The sequence below is a fragment of the Trachypithecus francoisi genome, unplaced genomic scaffold (genome assembly GCF_009764315.1).
Source record: "Trachypithecus francoisi isolate TF-2019V2 unplaced genomic scaffold, Tfra_2.0 Lachesis_group15, whole genome shotgun sequence".
Taxonomy (NCBI): domain Eukaryota; kingdom Metazoa; phylum Chordata; class Mammalia; order Primates; family Cercopithecidae; genus Trachypithecus; species Trachypithecus francoisi.
The window spans coordinates 106,087,380-106,107,511 of record NW_022681460.1 but is presented as its reverse complement, the minus strand read 5'-3'; the positions used below and the strand labels follow the sequence as shown (position 1 = coordinate 106,107,511).

The window sequence follows — 20,132 nt, the reverse complement described above, 5'->3', positions numbered from 1 at the left end:
GACAAAGGCATCGTCTTTGACCCTCTGCAGATGGACTTTCGCCTCCTTAGAAGCTCCTGATTCTAGGTCATCATTAATAAGATAATCTATTATATTAGGTCGGGCTTGGTGGCTCATTCCTGTAATCCCAGCACTTTGGGAGGCCAAGGCAGACGGATCACGAGGTCAGGAGATCAAGACCATCCTGCCTAACATGGTGAAACCCCATCTCTACTAAAAAAAAATACAAAGAATTAGCCGGGCATGGTGACGGGCCCCTGTAGTTCCAGCTACTCAGGAGGCTGAGGCAGGAGAATGGCGTGAACCCGGCAGGTGGAGCTTGCAGTGAGTCGAGATCGCGCCACTGCACTCCAGCCTGGGCGACAGAGTGAGACTCCGTCTCAAAATAAAATAAAACAATCTATTAACGTGAAATTACTTGGTACCATGAGTCTGCACAAGCCCAACCCTGCTTGTTTCTGGGCTGTTGTAAATATAGTAGAATAAGCATAAAACATGTTTGGACAAAAAAAAAGAATTCATGGTAGAAATGTCAAGTCCACCACAGTAAAGGACAGAACAAAAGTGAACGCTACTCACTCAGTTTTGATTCCCTGATATAGACTAACATGTAAGCATTAGTGCAGTGCCGAACAGACAGGTCGTCATCGTGACCCCCATAATTGTGCTCAATTGCTTCCTCTTTAGTGCACCTTGACACCACGTCGTCATCAAATTTACACCACTGCAAGGAAAGCAACACACATCAGGAGCGATCAAGCACTGTGACAAGCACCCACGCTCAACACTAGAAGGCAGCGTTGTTCTAAAATGTGTGAACTTCTAGGTATGCCCCTAGTTGAAAAAATATACATGTCTATACATACACAGGCACACAACCTGATGGTGTGCTAGGCAGGCAGAGCCTCAGGCACCCACTCATACAATTCACTAGGACCTGTGCCATCCCCATTCAACATTCTGTGGGCAATACTACCGTTCACCCAATGGCAATTTTTCTAATCTACTCAAATAGCCCATTTTCCACTTAAGTTCAATCTACTGACATTACCAACTCTTTACAGAATTAAAAAGGCCATACTGAGTACACCAAATTCGAGTTCAAATTTTATCCTTTAGTTATAAAATTAAATGGGTTGTTTTATCCTATCCCACGGCATTTTATGGAATCAAGTTAAGGGCCAGACTGAAGTCAACATGACATGTCCCTAACAGTTATCTTCCCATCTGCCTTGTGGATGGAGCCGTATTAAATAGTGGCGAGTGCTACTGTTACAGGTACTCTTCACTGTTTTCTCATGCTGTGGGGTCCCTCCATCAAATCTCCTTGGCAGGAGCTGGGTGCTGGCCCTGTGGTCTTGGAGGTCGATTCCGAGATCCTCATCTGCCAAATGAGTATGGCGCCCTCTACGCTCCCAAGGGTGGTGGTGAAGACGGCATGAGATCCCCATGAGAGGAAACAAGAGAGGACCAGGGGAGCATGCAGAGGGATATGCAACCAGCCGGCCTCTCCGACTGGGCCCATGGCATGGGTAATTATCCCATGAGCATTCAGGAGAAAATGTAAGTGTCTCACATGAGATATAAGGGATTCTGTAGGTTCCAACATTGATTACTAACGAAGAGAAGCACAAATGCTAATTTACTATTTCCCTTCAAATCTCAGCAATTAAATGGATGGGACAATAGCACTTAGTAGCCAGAAAATACACAGATCAATTAGGGGTCCCTGACAAGGTCCCAAGTAGGAACCAAAACAGGCTGAAGCAGAGCGTCAGTGTTAACTTTCTGATGAACTCGCATTCAGTCCTGGGTCCCAGCACTTACTTTGCCATCCCCTTTAGGGTTTAGATAAACCACATAATGTCCGCCATGATTATCTCCACTATGAACCAGGACTGCATGAAGAATATAATTTGCAGGGTCCTTAGGATCTGTTTTTTGCAAAAATTCATCAAGTGGTAACTGCTCTGGGAATTCAAACCTATTAGAAAACATTTTAAAAGAAATTCAGTATTAATTTACACAAAAAATATCACACTTTACCGTTAAGTAAGGCCATTTAATGTATTGGCTCATCTTTAATGTGATAAGCATGAATTGCCTTGGGAAGGCCTATGAACTACGTAACGTAATGTCTACTTGATGGAAATAATTATTCCTAGCCAACATAATAAATACACAGTACGAATAATTTATGGTGGGGGAATTCCAAATATATCAAGAAATGATTCTGAAGGTCGAGAGGTTAAGACTACTAAGGATATCTGCAAACAGAGAAACATGAAAAATCAAATTCAGAAAGACATGTAAAAATATTTCCCACTCTGAATATCGACTTAGTTTCAATATTCTACAGACATCCCGAAATCGACTTAGTTTTAACTGGCTCTACAAATTTTGATTTACTTGACCAAATTTCACCATCAGGGTTGCAAAATTAAGAGGCAGGAAGTCCAGTTCCACGGGTGGGGGCTGGTCCCAAGCACAGCATTCGCCCCACCTATGAAGCAGCCAGCACTCAGCTCACAGCCCCTGCAGCCTTCAGGAATGGTGGCCTCAAGTTGCCAAACTTTCGGATTCCTAAACGATGCCAAAATCTGAGCATCTATGTAAAATCTCACAATTTAAAAAATGTTTGCCACTGGCTCCAATAAAAACAAAAACCAAGTAAGGACCTAAAGAAACATACCAACCAACAGGTGGAAATTGGTCTGAAGGCTGCCAGTTTTTGAGTTCTCGCTGAGACAGTTTCTGACCTATATAAAGACTGAATGGGCAACGAAAGGCTCAGCTGGTTGCAAGTAACATGATTTGATTATACTCTCCATCAAAACTGAAAGCTGAATGACCAACCTACATTCCATACAAAGCTGGTGCTCAAACTACTAAGGACAAAACTACTGTATCCTCTATCAGATAAGGTAGTGCACACTGTCACTCCTGCACCTGGTATTTTAACAATCTAAAAACTACTTGTGGCTGGGGGTGGTGTTTCATGCCAATACTCCCAGCACTTTGGGAGGCTGAGGCCAGCAGATCACTTGAGACCAGCCTGGCCAGCATGGTGAAACCCTGTCTCTATTAAAATACAAAATTAGCCAGGTACTTGGAAGGCTGAGGCAGGAGGATCATTCGAGCCCAGCAGTTCAAGGCTGCAGTGAGCCATGATAGTGCCACTGCACTCCAGCCTGGGCGACACAGCAAGACTCCGTCTCAAAATCGTAACAAAATAAATAAAAATAAAATAACTACTTGTAATTGGCATACAAACAACTCCTTTAGCATTCTTGAAAACTCTAGCACATTCTAGAAGTTGATGCCAACTGAGAGACAACAAAATATTGGAAAATCCTATTTAAACAAATACACTAAAAGTCCCTGTGAAATAACATTTACAATTGGTCAAAATTAAATTTATTAGAAATCCTGTGAATGCAAAATCGGTGAAGCAGAAACAGCCCCATCCTTGTGGACTGAAATCAGCCACAGCAGACAGCAGAGCTGGGACTGGGCAAAGCATCTTGAGAGGGGAAATGGACTCGGCAGAGGCGGCCTCTGAAACTTGACATAAAATCATTCCTTTAACACTGCTGCTCTTGGGACACAGAGGTAGAAGGGAAATCTAAATAAATCAGACGTGGGACTGAAAATACAAAGACTGAGGAAAGCACTGAGACTAACCCCCTAGACCAGCACAATGATGAAATCTGAATTTTACATCCCACTACAGATTACCTATCATTGATCTTGATATTTTGGTCCGTCTGAGGGTCATACATAAATCTCATCAGTTGTAGATGTAACACTGGTGGCAATGTTAGGAATTTCACACCTTTCTCGGCTTCCTGAACATTGAAAAAGAAATGCAAATGTAGTTAGCCTCTACTTACTCCTGGAAGCAATGAAATCAACAGCGGCTCAGCAAGATTGGAACATGTCTGGGAACTCTGGAGACAAAGGCAAGGAAGTTTAGATGTCCACTTAGGGCATCTTTGAAATGTTTTCTTTAGGTCTGTTTATGGGTCTCTTTGTTTGTGAAAATAATGCTGCACCAGCATGACTGTGAGATTCTCTTACCTTGGATTATATTCTAACTTGATATCCAGCAACGGGGGGAGAAATGGTTAAGGAAATGTAGACAGTCATTTGCTGCTGAATTATACAGTCATTAAACACTGTGCAAATTATGGAGATCCACAGAAAAATCATTAAAAGGAAAAGCAGCAAACTCTGGTTACAATTACGCAAGATTAGGTATGCTTATGAAACGCCCAAACACAACAAGTAGCAATGAACCCAGTGAGGGGTTGGCAGGATTATAAGCTTCCTTTCCTTGGGCTCGCTGATGTTTGCATAAGAACCCATGCATCACAGGGCACGCCCGTAGTGCTTATGGCTCAATTCCACTTCTAAGTTCTGATCCAGTGGCAGCAAGGCCCTTCCCCAGCTGACTGCTGGCCTCTGTGGGACAGGACACCCCAACTTCTCAACAAGCCTTCTCTGGGGACATCGGACTCTACAGCTCTCGCCCCGCTCGATCTCTGCTCCATCTTGGCCAGCTCTTTGTTCCTCAGTAAAATCAGGCTTTGCCGATCTCACCCATGGCCAGGCGGTCAGGGTCCCTCAGTGCACGTCTGACTCACAGCTCTATTTCCAATGCAGACCTTCCTTCTGGCTGGAAACCCACCTGCCCAGCAGCTAGCAAGAGACCTGGAGGAACTGGGGGCCATAACAAGGCACACCCGTATGCCAAGGTTCTTGGGTGTACATGAGCTGCTCGTTGAAGACAGGGCTATCTCAGAAAAGACAAAAACAGACCTCAGGAGCCCACTCCACAGTGGGGAAGGGCCTGTTTTTAATACAGCCTGAAAGATAAAAGGATTCTGTCTCCACCGCTGTCCACTGAGGCTTTGACTCAAATGCATATTGCTCAATCAGACCCTAAAACATCCAGAATAGAAAATAATAATTCTTGTGAGTAGACCAGAATATTTCTTAATCACACCAAGCTGCCAAAGTTCTCATTAAAAAATAACTTTCTGGCCGGGCGTGGTGGCTCAAGCCTGTAATCCCAGCACTTTGGGAGGCCGAGACGGGCGGATCACAAGGTCAGGAGATCAAGACCATCCTGGCTAACACGGTGAAACCCCGTCTCTACTAAAAAATACAAAAAAAATTAGCCGGGCGTGGTGGCGGGCGCCTGTGGTCCCAGCTACTTGGGAGGCTGAGGCAGGAGAATGGCGTGAACCCGGGAGGCGGAGCTTGCAGTGAGCTGAGATCCGGCCACTGTACTCCAGCCTGGGCGACAGAGCGAGATTCTGTCTCAAAAAAAAAATAAAAAATAAAAAATAAAAAATAACTTTCTGGCCAAGGGCAGTGGCTCACGCCTGTAATCCCAGTACTTTGGGAGGCTGAGGCAAGTGGATCACAAGGTCAGGGGTTCGAGACCAGCCTGGCCAATATGGTGAAACCCCATCTCTACTAAAACTACAAAAATTAGTTGGGCATAGTGGCGGGTGCCTGTAGTCCCGGCTGCTTGGGAGGCTGAGGTAGAAGAATTGCTTGAACCCGGGAGGCGGAGGTTGCAGTGAGTCGAGATCGCACGACTGCACTCTAGCCTAGGGAACAGAGCGAGGCTCCATCTCAAAAAAAAAAAAGCGGCCGGGCGCGGTGGCTCAAGCCTGTAATCCCAGCACTTTGGGAGGCCGAGGCGGGCGGATCACGAGGTCAGGAGATCGAGACCCTCCTGGCTAACACGGTGAAACCCCGTCTCTACTAAAAAATACAAAAAACTAGCCGGGCGAGGTGGCGGGCGCCTGTAGTCCCAGCTACTCGGAGGCTGAGGCGGGAGAATGGCGGGAACCCGGGAGGCGGAGCTTGCAGTGAGCCCAGATCGCGCCACTGCACTCCAGCCTGGGCGACACAGCGAGACTCCGTCTCAAAAAAAAAAAAAAAAAAGCAACTTTCTGATCTATACCTCAGTCCTTCAGTCCAACTGGACCGACCTAGCAGAAGAGTACATTGGAAGCTGACTACAAAATGGGCACACAGGCATCATGAACTATATACTGGCAGGCTTTGTAAGCACAGGCCGGCCCGAAATTTTTAATTATAAATTAGTTGAGTCAATGAGTCAAGGTTATAAGATTACATAACAGACCCTGGATCACTGGATCCATGAGGACACTGCAGATCCAAGAGACCAGCAGCCAGGAACAGTTCATTTCCCTACATCTAAGCAGGGGCTGGCCACCTGGTCACCCACCATGCTCACTGCTCTGTCAGATGCCCAGAAAACTGGGGGCCACAACCCTAGAGAACACACTCCTCATTGAAGTCGTGATCCTCAGAAAACTAAATTCATTAAAAATACATTTAAAAATAAAGCAACACAACCTAAATAAACACAGACCAACTCACCAAGAAATGCCACTTGTGACCAGGAGAAACTGAAGGAAAACTGGAGCAGTGACCCCAGTAAGCTGAGGAACAGGGAAAGGATAAGATTCCTAAAACCCCACGAGACCCTCCATCCTACTGGATGTGCTTCTACGGGATAAATCAGCTGCACTCCCATCTCCTAATATCCCCCTCACCCTCCCCATTCGACTATCCAAGAAACAGAATCCTTGTATACTCTAAATACCAGAAACACACCAAAGGGCACAAGCGATTTTTTATTTAGCAATTAAAAGAACTGAAAATAAAGAAGAAAGCTACAACAGGACACTAGCACAAAACACCGAAGTTACCTGTAAGCCATGTTCCCCAGCGTCGTATTTATTGTCCCCATCGAGCTGTTCTACTGCCACATAATCCACAAATGATTCAAATACTTTGGAAAAGAGAGAGAAAAGTCAATTGCTAAAGCTTCATTTATAATATAGCCAACCCAGGTATAAGTTATGTAAATCAGCATATTTAGGAATAGCAGAGAAGGTAAACACACTAATTAGAACAGTAATTCTCCCCCTGTAGCCAATACTGTAGGTAAATGTGCTGTTAGCACCTTTGCTCATTGGCCAAAGGTCATTAGTATCTTTCTTAAGGACATTAAAATGACAATATGGAGGTAACAGTTAAGGTTTTACTGTTATTTGAACAAAGCACATACTGTAAAGCTATGATTATGAAGACAGCTTGGAATTGGGCAGTATGGACAACCCCTTGGTCTCAAAAGCAGAGATGCACAAAGGTGAATGCTGCCTGATGTGGCAGAACGACAAGGAAAACCTGGATTTCCTAAGAGGTCAACACAAGACGGAGTGGAAGCTGGTCCTGGCATCTCCATACCCCCACTTATTCCAAGTGGATTGTAGATAAATGGAAAAGGCAAAATAGTAAAAGGTAACAGAATTTTATAGGACATAAAAAGCAAACAAGTATACACTGTATTTCCCTAAAATTAAGAATGGTAACATTAAGGGTGAAAGGACCAGCCACACGCTGAAGGACAAGCTCTCAATCCAACACAGAATTGTGCAGCCAGAGTGTATGGAGAGCTCTTCCTGCTCCGATCATGAAGGAAACATGCAACTGCACAACACTGAAAACAGCTGCTATCACGCTCTGAACACATGTGGTACAGGACAGGGATCCCTGAAGGGACAAATGAGAGCCCTGTGATGGGCCCAGCTCTGCTGAGTTTACAGGTTGCAGCCAGCGAAAGGCAAACCCAGAAAGAGCCAAGAAGTGAGAATCAGAGGAGCCCAAGGGAGCCAGAACCTGTGGGGCAGAGTAGCCTAAAGCAGAATGCTGCCCAGAAAGCAAGATCTGGGGATATGCAGTTTCCTCCGAAGCTGCCAGACAGAACTCATCAGTGAAATCGAGGAAATTACCTGGGGAAAGGGAAAGAAGCAGCAAGAGGATGAGGATTGGGGGAACAACCTTCAGAGCTCACGACAGGCTGGGAAGTCTGTGTTCCCATCAGCCACAGTGGAAAAACCTCTGAACACCTGGGAGACTCAGCTAACAACTAAAAGGATGTGGGGACAGGTTATCCCTCAAGTAAAACCTGTTCTCCACCTAGCAAGGCTTAAAAACAAGAATCAAAGGAAGCAAATGATTTACAAGTCACTTATCTGTGTGTAAGAGCAAAGGTTAGTAATATCTAACACCCAGCAAGATAAAAACCACCATGCTTGCTGTTCAATAAAAAGGTTACCAAGCATGTGGCCCAGTACAGTGGCTCAGTGGCTCGCGCCTGTAATCCCAGCACTTTGGGAAGCCGAGGCGGGTGGATCGCATGAGGTAAGGAGTTCGATACCACCCTGGCCAATGTGGTGAAACCCCGTCTCTACTAAAAATGAATGCAAAAATTAGCTGGGTGTGATGGCGGGCACCTGTAATTCCAGCTACTCAGGAGGCTGATAGGAGAACTGCTTGAACCCAGGAGACAGAGGTCGTAGTGAGCCGAGACTGCGCCACTGCACTCCAGCCTGGGCGACAGAGTGAGACTCCGTCTCAAAAAAAAACAAAAAGAAAAAAGAAAACAAAAATGTTACCAAGCATGCAAAGAAGTTGAAACCACCACCCAAGACGAAGAGAACAATCCTTCAATAGAAACAGACGCAGAAATCTCACAGATGACAGAATTAGTAGACAAGAGCATTACCAACTTAAGTCCAAAGGAGAAGAAAGCAAGAGCATACTAAGAAGAGACACAGGGCTGGGCATAGTCCCAGCACTTTGGGAGGCCAAGGCGGGCAGACTGCTTGAGCGCAGGACCTCCGAGACTGGCTTAACACAGCAAGACCTTGTCTCCAAATAATTATAATTAATTGATAAATACATAGAAAAAAAAAGAAGAGATAAAGATATTCATTTAAAAAAAAATCCAAGCCAGTCGCAGTGGCTCAAGCCTGTAATCCCAGCACTTTGGGAGGCCGAGATGGGCGGATCACAAGGTCAGGAGATCGAGACCATCCTGGCTAACACGGTGAAACCCCGTCTCTACTAAAAAATACAAAAAACTAGCCAGGCGAGGTGGTGGGTGCCTGTAGTCCCAGCTACTCGGGAGGCTGAGGCAGGAGAATGGTGTAAACCCGGAAGGCAGACCTTGCAGCGAGCTGAGATCCAGCCACTGCACTCCAGCCTGGGTGACAAAGCAAGACTCCGTCCCAAAAAACAAAAAAAAAAGAAAAAGAAAAAAATCCAAGTCAAACTTCTAAAAAGAAAAAAAAATTTTTTAAAGTCTGAAAATCGGGCCGAGCACGGTGGCTCAAGCCTGTAATCTCAGCATTTTGGGAGGCTGAGATGGGCGGATCACGAGGTCAGGAGATCGAGACCATCCTGGCTAACAAGGTGAAACCCCATCTCTACTAAAAATCACAAAAAACTAGCCAGGCGAGGTGGTGGGCGCCTGTAGTCCCAGCTACTCGGGAAGCTGAGGCAGGAGAATGGTGTAAACCCCGGAGGCAGAGCTTGCAGTGAGCTGAGATCCGGCCACTGCACTCCAGCCTGGGTGACAGAGCAAGACTCTCTCTCAAAAAAAGAGAAGAGAAGAGGGAAGAGAGAAGCGAAGTGAAGCAAAGCGAAGCGAAGTGAAGCGAAGCGTGAGGGGCTTGGGGCCGAGAAACAAATGAACAAGAATGAGGACACTACCGCCCACTTCTCAGAAACGATGTGAGGTAGAAGATGGTGGAACGTCTAACAGACCAAAGGCAGGAAACTGCCAACCTAGAAGTCTACATCGACTTAAAATGTCTTTCACAACTGCAGATGAAATAAAATCTTTCCAGGCATGCAAGCTGAAAAAACTCATCTCAGCCAACCTGCACTCAATGATGCCTAATAAGAATCCATATCCAAATTAAAAACAGAGGAGGAGCATTGCAAGCTGTAAATACATGGGTCAAGATAAAGCACTTCCCCTCCTCACTCTTTTTATTTTATTTTACTTTCTTGAGACAGGCACTTGCTCTGTTGCGCAGGATGGAGTACAGTGGGCGCAGCCTTGAACTCGGTGCAGCCTTGAACTCCAGGGCTCAAGCTATCCTCCCGCCTCAGCCTCGAGTCGCAGGGACTACAGGTGCATGCCACCACACCCAGCTAATTTTTGTATTTCTTGTAGAGATGGAGTCTCACTATGTTGCCGGCCTCAAACTTCTGGGTTATAGCAATCCTCCCGCCTCAGCCTCCCAAAGTGCTGAAATTACAGGCATGAGCAACCACACCCATCCTCCCCCTTATTTTAAATATTTCTTTAAAAGAATGACTATAAATCAGTTAAGGGGGAAAAAAAAAAAAAGAAGCCAATACTAAAAGTGTTAAAAGTATTTAAACAAGCATTTTATAAAGGAAGATACCCAAATTGCCAATAAGCATTTGAAAAGGTAAGAACAACCTCACTGATGTGCAAGGAAATACAAACTAAAATGCACACAGCACTATATATACTCCCACCAAAATCTTTCCACGTCCAGCAACTGACACCTCCAGTGTGGGTATGGAGCAGCTCCAACTCTGACACCTTGCTGATGACTGTGAAACTGATAAACCACTTTGGGAATCTGGCTAACTTTATCCATCAAGCTGAACATATGCCAGTAATTCCTCTTCCTCCAAATGCAAACAGGCATTAAGAATGGTCAATCTGCCTCATGCCCAACCACCTCAAACGCAGACCAAAACAAGTATCAATCAGAAGAAGAAAGATTTCAAAATTTTTGTGGTATATTCTGAAAATGGAATACTATAAGCAACACAAATGATGACTATGACTACTCCCAGTGTGGATGTGTCTCATGAATGTGCTGAGCAAAAGAAATCAGACACAGGCTGGACATGGTAGCTCATGTCTAATTCCAGTACTTTGGGAGCCCAAGGCAGGAAGGCTGCTTGAATCCAGGAGTTGAAGACCAGCCTGAGCAACAAAGCGAGATCCCCATCTCTATTAAAAAAAAAAAAAAAAGAAGCCAATACTAAAAGTGTTAAAAGTATTTAAACAAGCATTTTATAAAGGAAGATACCCAAATTGCCAATAAGCATTTGAAAAGGTAAGAACAACCTCACTGATGTGCAAGGAAATACAAACTAAAATGCACACAGCACTATATATACTCCCACCAAAATCTTTCCACGTCCAGCAACTGACACCTCCAGTGTGGGTATGGAGCAGCTCCAACTCTGACACCTTGCTGATGACTGTGAAACTGATAAACCACTTTGGGAATCTGGCTAACTTTATCCATCAAGCTGAACATATGCCAGTAATTCCTCTTCCTCCAAATGCAAACAGGCATTAAGAATGGTCAATCTGCCTCATGCCCAACCACCTCAAACGCAGACCAAAACAAGTATCAATCAGAAGAAGAAAGATTTCAAAATTTTTGTGGTATATTCTGAAAATGGAATACTATAAAGCAACACAAATGATGACTATGACTACTCCCAGTGTGGATGTGTCTCATGAATGTGCTGAGCAAAAGAAATCAGACACAGGCTGGACATGGTAGCTCATGTCTAATTCCAGTACTTTGGGAGCCCAAGGCAGGAAGGCTGCTTGAATCCAGGAGTTGAAGACCAGCCTGAGCAACAAAGCGAGATCCCCATCTCTATTAAAAAAAAAAAAAAGCCGGGCGCGGTGGCTCACGCCTGTAATCCCAGCACTTTGGGAGGCCAAGTCGGGCGGATCACAAGGTCAGGAGATCGAGACCATCCTGGCGAACACGGTGAAAACCCCGTTTCTACTAAAAATACAAAAAATTAGCCGAGCGTGGTGGCGGACTACAGGGTCGCAGCTATTCGAGAGGCTGAGGCAGCCGAGATCACGCCACTGCGCTCCAGCCTGGGCGACAGAGCCAGACTTTGTCTCAAAAAAAAAAAAAATTAGCCGGGTGTAGTGGCACATGCCTGTGTTCCCAGCCACTGGAGAAGCTGAAGCAGGAGGAGTTTGAGGCTGCAGTGAGCTATCATTGCACCGCTGCACCCCAGCCTATATAGCACAAGACCCTATCTCAAACAACAACAAAATAAACAAATACATCCTAGTACAAAATTCTATTTAAATAGACACCTAAAACATGCAAAGTTAACCTAGGATGTTAGAAGTCCACGTGGTGGTTTCTTGTGAGGACAGGGAGGTGGTGGCTGGGAAGGGCTGTGGGGGTGCTGGCCAACACTAGAGCTGGGTGGAGGTGACAAGCCTGTGTTCGCCCAGTGAAGCTGTTTGCTTAAGATCTGAGCCATTCTCTGTGTTTAGACTGTTTAAAAAAACATCACTTGTGTAAATGAAACATTAAACCACAATAGAAATCATCAAAAGATCATGCCATTAGATACACGCAACACTTACTATTTTTCTTTCCTTTGATACTTAGCTGGATATCATAATAATCTTCTCTTCTATCAGACCGATAGTCTACTTCTTTACACTGGATATAAGACTGCAAATAAGGAAAGTTAAAAGTGACTTAAGTAGTAATAGTCAAAAAATTCACATTCTAAAACCTTTTCAAAAGATCTTTTAGAACTGGTAGCCACATACCACCATCTTGCCGCGGAATAATTTGGGTATGGTGCCCTCTACACAGGTGCCTTTCATCTTATTTTCCACATTATCAAGCAACTGAAAAAGAATGTTTTGGCTTTAAAAAAAAGTTCTTATGCTTAATATATATAGTAATTTTATAACTGACTACAAATATCAATGTTCAAAGAAGTCGTAGACTATAAAAATATGACCTCCGGCATGCAATTATCAAAAACATATACAAAATCTTTTTTCTTGGTTGGATTTTTACAAACATCTCTACATGCAACAGTTGAGGTTAACCTTTTATACAGCCTTTGGAATAAATTAGTAATCTGTAGTGCCTTTAGAAGCATTTTTATATTTTTTTTACCTCTGTGGAAAAGCATGTAAAATTGTTCACTAAACTTAACTCGTAATGGTCCACACCAAGAGATTAATGAGGTTGAGCCTGTCAACAGGATTGACTGGTTTGTCCATGGATATTTAATGAACTGGAATCAATCCAGCTAGTGCTGCAAAAAAGAAAACACACCTTGCCCAGCCAATCACCTTGAACAGCCATTTCATGTTGTGTGTGTGTGTTTCTGTGTCTTTAATCACAACTGGAAGAATGAGGATTTGCTAGTGACTAGTGACGCCGCAGGGAGAGTAATCGCCGCATACTGAGGTCTGCTCAATGAGAACCTCGCTGCACAGGAGGGGTCTGGACACTGGAGTAAGAACAGAAGTCACCACTCTACAGTGACTCAGGACCAACGGGACAGCCAACAAAGCCAGTCTTTGGTTCCTGGATTAGTAACTCATGTATATATACCAATTTAACAAATTAAAAGCCTACTGCCTGCTAGTATTAAAATTCAAGCTTCCTCACCTCACCTTCAAATCCCTATTCAAATAGTTCTTACCAGCCTTTAAAACTAGACAGCTGCTGCCTTTTTGTAGCCTAAGTCTGATCCTAAACAAACATGGGCATTTTCTGAATTAGGTCTGAGGTTTTACTTGGTAATAACTCTGACAATGCTTCAAAAAATATTCATTGTAAGAAATATACAGGTACTGCTTGAAACTTACCACTCGACAAAGCTCCTGAACATCATGTTGCATGAAGCTATCTAAAGTTTCCCACCTTTCAAAGATAAAACAAACATCTACATTTAAACGTTCAACTTTCAAATGAGCAAATTAAAAGTAACTTAGATTGAAAAACTAAACTGGATAATCAATTATTATTCTCAAATTCCTTTCCTGTGAAGATTATTTTTGGGAGTTATAATTCAGATGTATTTACTGCTAGAGGAAGTGGTGTTTCCAAGAAAATGCAACTAATTTGAAAGCAATACAGGTTCTTGCGTTGAAAAGTAAAAACCCTAAGCGGTGAATTCTTTCTCAAGCAAAATTCTAAAACAAAGTGTCTATTTCCAAAGAAATGAAACAAAATACAATGATAAAAGCACTGACACCATTAAATGCTCAAGCCTCCCTAAATTAAGTGCCTATAGTATGCTCTACTAACTTTTCTATCCTCTACTCACTTGTCCTTTAAAAAAAAAAAAAGAGGAAGCAGAATGGCAAAGGCAGATGTCTAATACATACCCAAATGATTTTGTTAGCTTTTTTGTTCCTACAGGTTTATCACTGTGTTGTAATTCATAGAACACCCTCTGTAATGCTAAAGGGACGCTTTTAGATGAATCGTCCCCCTCGGTTGGCATCATGTATACAGCCTGAAAGAATTAATTCAGATTTAAGAATTTATTCTGAGAAGACGCAGGGAAATTTAAAAAACAGTAAGAATTTAACCTTCACGTTTTAAAAAATCATTTCTAATAACACAATGGCTAAGATTGTTGTTAGGACTTTTAATGATCCCCAAATCGATGAGAAAGTTTACAAAATCATGAACATCTTTAGGGATACTGGAAAACACAAAAATGCAAAAATAAATTTTGAAAATCACCACCCACGTGAGACGGAGTCTCGCTCTGTCTCCCAGGCTGAAGTGCAGTGGCGCAATCTCGGCTCACTGCAACCTCTGCCTCCCAGGTTCAAGCAATTCTCCTTCCTCAGCCTCCCGAGTAGCTGGAATTACTGGCATGCACCACCATGCCAGGCTAATTTCTGAATTTTCAGTAGAGACGGGGTTTCGCCATGTTAGCCAGGCTGGTCTCAAACTCCTGATCTCAGGTGATCTGCCCACCTTGGCCTCCCAAAGTACTGGGATTACAGGCGAGAGCCACCGCTCCCGGCCTCACCCATATGTTCTTGATAAAAAGACAACAGAGAAAGAAGCAAATAAAAAACAAAACCACCCCTCAGAGAACTACTTTTATTTCCTACTTATTGGAGCACCATTTCTTAACTTACCATGACTCGTGAACAAAACATTTGATAAAAACTTAAATGTGACTAGAATTACCCACACTGAGTTGCCCCTGGGATGTGACACAACAACCTGTCTGGGTGGCTGTGCAAACACGCTTTCAAGGCTGACAAGCCAGCCAGCTCCCTGCCCACCCCACAACCAGGAGTGCCGATCTCCGTGCTGCTTCCTAATAATCACATGTAATTCTCAAAATAGAACTGACTGACTCAACTATATTAGATTTAATGTATGTCTATTCTTTTTATTAAAATGTTCAATAAAAGTAAGTTGCATTGACTTTTCAACTCAGTTTTGATATAAAACTTTGCAAATGTTGCTGTTAATGGATTTTAAGATTGTTTTTCTCAATACCTTCACAAGGTGATTTCTAACACAATGGTAAGTCTGTAAATTCAGGTCACGGTTAGGCATGGTGACTCACGCCTATAATCTGAGCCCCTTGAGAAGCTGAGGCAGGTGGATAGCTTGGGGTCAGGAGTTCGAGACCAGCCTGGACAACATGGTGAAACCCCACCTCTACTAAAATATAAAAATTAGCCGGCCGTGGTGGCGGGTGCCTGTAATCCCAGCTACTCAGGAGGCTGAGGCCAGAGAATCACTTGAACCCGGGAGGCAGAGGCTACAGTGAGCCAAGGTCACACCATTGCACTCCAGTCTAGGTGACAGAGCGAGACTCTGTCTCAAAGGAAAAGGTTGGCGGTGGTAATTCTGAAACACTGAAGCAGTTTACAAAGTAGGTGTCCCAACACTGGGGAATGAAAATGCAGCATGAACTAGCAGCCATCTAAGGAGACAAGACCAGGGAAGGGAGACTGGGATGTTTGTTGAGAAGACTTTGCTCTGATATACCTGAAAGGAAAGGGTGGGCAGAAGGCTGCAGGAGAGGACCACTATCCATTTACCTTTCGTAGCTGATTCGTGAAAAATAACGTCTGTAGCAGGCTGTTCATGTAACAAGTCGCTCCCTGATTCTTTAAGCCGACATAGCCTGTGTGCTTCTTTGAATCCCACCTGAAAGATCAGTTCAAGGTTGAGGGGATCTTGCAGAGATACCCCACTGCTCCTGCAGTATGTGTGGAGCAATCTGACTCAAGGTCAGCCTTAAGGAAACCGAGGCCAGGAGCACTTATCACACAGCATCCTTCGATGGTCATCGATACCCTTCTGCTTGCTCCACTGTGTGAACTGGTGCAAATGTAACCCCCACATTCACACAGCCCTCGAAGCACCTGCTTGCTGACACTGGCACTCCTGTCACTGATCAAGCCCAGCACCAACAGACACTTAACGGAGACCTGCATGCTCATACCCAACATGCCTCACAGTAGAGTCTGGTTACATAATTACACTTATCACACGCGAGGTCAGCACAACATGGAAAAAGCTGAAACTCATCTTTTCTGTAGACCCACACACAAGAAGAAACAGGAGTGTGTATTCGCCAAGTTTCGCCTCAGACTTCTAAACTCCTAGAGCTTTTTTTATTTTGTGATTTTGGTGGTTGTTTGGGGGAAGATAAGATTCTCGGAATTAACTATGTCTTGTACCTTCCCACCCCCACCCCAAGTAGTAAAAGGAAGCCACAGAGAACGGTGCCAGAAACTAGAGCAATCCTCCCACGTCCACGCCCATCTCCCTCTGTACACAATGCCATGACATGAACACACGACAGTCACCAAGCGGGACCAGTGCTGGAGGAGACACCTACTGTGTAGTACCATTCACCCACCCTGCCACTCCAGGGGTTAGTTCACAGCCTTTGAAACGCTCAAGTACATCTAACGGCCTGGTCATGCCTCTTTACTCCTCGCTCACCGTGTTAGTTGTTGGTGATGCTCGCCTCTTCCCCCAATCCCCCCTTCCTCACACTCGGAGAGGACTTCCTCCCTGCCCTCATCAAAGTAAAAACAGAGCACCTCTGCTCTGGGTATTTATGTACTGGCTATTATACAATTATGTTCCAAGGGTCTAACATGTAGAACTGCTCAATCAATCCATTAAAAGAGTGGCAAGCGGGCATGACTGTGTGTACCACAGAGCAAGCGCAGAGATGACGCTTACTGATTAAATATGTGCATCTCTGTTACATGCATGCCAGAGCTTCTTTCACTGTAGCACAAAAGACATTTTTAACAGCACCCAATTAAAGAAAAACTTACGCAACTCCATGGGGAGCATCCGCCTGTACAAAGACTTCAAAGGTAACTTTGTCATCATCTATAAATCCTTTCTCAGGATCGGTCACTTCCTATAAAATATAAATAAGAATATCCAGCTTGAATAAGAACACACACTTTATTCCCAAGAGACAAATTACATTAGTGCCCTGTACTTAATAGAGATTAAAATACTTTTTTAAGCCGGGCGCGGTGGCTCAAGCCTGTAATCCCAGCACTTTGGGAGGCCGAGACGGGTGGTTCACGAGGTCAGGAGATCGAGACCATCCTGGCTAACACGGTGAAACCCCATCTCTACTAAACAATACAAAAAACTAGCCGGGCGAGGTGGCAGGCGCCTGTAGTCCCAGCTACTCGGAGGCTGAGGCAGGAGAATGGTGGTAAACCCGGGAGGCGGAGCTTGCAGTGAGCTGAGATACGGCCACTGCACTCCCGCCCAGGTGACAGAGCGAGACTCCCGTCTCAAAAAAAAAATAAAATAAAATACTCTTTTAAACATATATCCCAACTTTGTTGCTAATTTTAGACTGTTTCAATTTGCTTTTAACAGTGGTCTCGGCCGGGCGCGGTGGCTCAAGCCTGTAATCCCAGCACTTTGGGAGGCCGAGACGGGCGGATCACAAGGTCAGGAGATCGAGACCATCCTGGCTAATACGGTGAAACCCCGTCTCTACAAAAGAATACAAAAAACTAGCCTGGCGACGAGGCGGGCGCCTGTAGTCCCAGCTACTTGGGAGGCGGAGGCAGGAGAATGGCGTGAACCTGGGAGACGGAGCTTGCAGTGAGCTGAGATCCGGCCACCGCACTCCAGCCTGGGCGACAGAGCCAGACTCCGTCTCAAAAAAAAAAAAAAAAACAGTGGTCTCACAACACACACAGCAAATGCTTGGCACCTCAGAGGTATCCCAGAGGTACCCAGAGGCTCAGAGCCACAGCATGGACAGGAGAAATCTGTGCTCCTCTAAGCAGGCGAGGGGAGGGGCCGGAGAAGGCAATGACAAGTGACTTAGCAGAGTAAGAAGGAACATTCCTAAGATTGTTCCACCGGCTACCACCTCTGCAAAAAGGAGCCAAAATGAACTGAATGAAGTTACTGGAGTCATGTGGAACCACTCAGTACTATGCCTGAATCATGAAAGGGCCTCAAACAGCATTATGTCTTTTAAAGGAAATTTAGCCCACTGGGAACTCCCTTTGAATGACTGACTAAAAGGTGAGACGTGAATCCAGAAAAAGCTACTAAAAACCTAGAATAGGAAACTAGAGAAAACATGTTTTCAAAGACACCTGTTCAATTCAGAAAGCAAAAATCTAGCTCTAAAATGAATAAAGGACTTGAAAAATCAAAAAGGTAAGGGAACAACAAGCAGTAATGCACCGATTGTTCAGACTAAATACACCGTTACTTACACTCCAGGCCATAAAATTGGAAAATCCCCAATCATTTTCTTTATGGAAGAACAAATGACTAATACGACGACTGAACGACTTTTCATCATCTCTGTAATTTATTATCTTCAGCACTGCTTGCGCATGGCAAGACCACGACCTGTTTAAAAGAATAATCTGAGCCTTAGTTGACATATTCACCAGATGTTACACATTTTTACAGACAGTAAACATAGCACACCAAAATTCCCACTTATGTTTTTGTTGCTCTCTCCTTTCCGGTTGGGGTTAAAGGTAGGACGGAGGCATTTTTACCTTTAATAGAAAAAAGGGTGTTTGGGGCTCCCTCAGTGTATTCTGTAGGGATTTCACTCACGGTTTCATTTTTTAATTCCTCAGAAGTTGAAACAAATTTTAATTGTATCTATACAATTTTGAACTTTCAATACCAGTTGTGGATTCTGTACAAGACTGCAACTTTTTGGTCAGATAATAGTTATTAGGAAAGAACCAAAAAGACTAGATGGGTGGATGTAAGCCTCTGCTTCTGCTGCGGATAGAGGGGTCACCTCTCAGCGTCGCTCCTGCCCCTGCAGCCCTTCAGTGCTGTGCCTCTCAGGCTCTCCGAGGATGCCCTCCAGCACACGCTGGGGAAAACCAGCCCCAAAACCAGCACCAGGGAGCTCTGTGGCCTTAGAGCTTGCTGTCCTGCCCTGGCATCGAGGAATTCACTGACGAGGCACAAATTACAACTAAAGAGAACTACTGTATGCAGTCAAGTGTGGGGTGAACCACAAAAGGGTCTCCAAATCCAGGTTCAAAAACCATACTAACAGCCCTTAAGCCACAGAAAGTTAAGGTTTGCGATTAAAGTGGGGCCTTATAAATCAACGCTACAACTGAACCCTGAAACGGTTTGACTCTTCAGGACAAGGGTAGGACAGTGCTGTTCCCGCAGCACTTCCTGCTTGCCCAGGACGCTGACCCTGGGTATGGACCATTCACTGTTTTTCCAAAGTGCTCTTCGGGCTAAAGTTGTCCATCAGACTGAAACAAACCTAGCCCAAATACTCATCAGATCACATCATAATGTGAACAGAAGAGGAAAACTTTTTAAACCATCCAAAAGCCCTGGCTGCATCATAAAATCACCTTGGCACTTCTTACTTAAACATTAAAGAAAATGAAAGTACGGCCGGGCACGGTGGCTCACACCTGTAATCCCAGCACTTTGGGAGGCCAAGGCAGGCAGATCACCTGAGGTCAGGAGTTCAAGACCAGCCTAGTCAACATGGTGAAATCCCATCTCTACTAAAAATATAAAATTAGCTGGGTGTGCTGGCACACGCCTGTAGTCCCAGCTACTAGGAAGGCCAAGGCAGGAGAATCGCTTGAACCTGAGAGACGGAGGTTGCAGTGAGCCAAGATCAGGCCACTGCACTCCAGCCTGGTGACAGAGTGAGACTCCATAAATTTTACTCCCTGGGGGAGCTGACAGAACAGCTAGAGCCAGTTCACTCTGGGAACATGTTACTGAGGGTTCCAAAGGGTCATAGGGAGACTAGGACAGGTGCAGTCCAAGTCAGCAGCCTCCCCCGGCTCCGATGCAGACAGTGGTCCGCACTCCCAGAATCAACTGGGTTTTTGATAAAAGGTGAATTAATTTTCTAATTCATCGAAATAGAAGGACCATCAAGATTTCTCA

General features: G+C 44.6%; 1 protein-coding gene across 3 annotated transcripts in view; it reads right to left on the bottom strand.

The window, feature by feature from the left end:
- USP7 (ubiquitin specific peptidase 7) overlaps nt 1–20,132 on the bottom strand; it is a 76,447-nt gene that overhangs the window by 12,290 nt on the left and 44,025 nt on the right. For all 3 annotated transcript variants that reach the window (XM_033235781.1, XM_033235782.1, XM_033235783.1), the window contains 11 exons: nt 18,449–18,587; nt 17,021–17,109; nt 15,764–15,872; nt 14,072–14,202; nt 13,550–13,604; nt 12,491–12,571; nt 12,299–12,389; nt 6,756–6,838; nt 3,739–3,848; nt 1,828–1,984; nt 580–724 (listed from right to left, as the gene is read on the bottom strand). In XM_033235781.1, the coding sequence (XP_033091672.1) occupies nt 580–724; nt 1,828–1,984; nt 3,739–3,848; nt 6,756–6,838; nt 12,299–12,389; nt 12,491–12,571; nt 13,550–13,604; nt 14,072–14,202; nt 15,764–15,872; nt 17,021–17,109; nt 18,449–18,587 (1,190 nt within the window). The remainder of the gene's footprint in view (nt 1–579; nt 725–1,827; nt 1,985–3,738; nt 3,849–6,755; nt 6,839–12,298; nt 12,390–12,490; nt 12,572–13,549; nt 13,605–14,071; nt 14,203–15,763; nt 15,873–17,020; nt 17,110–18,448; nt 18,588–20,132) is intronic.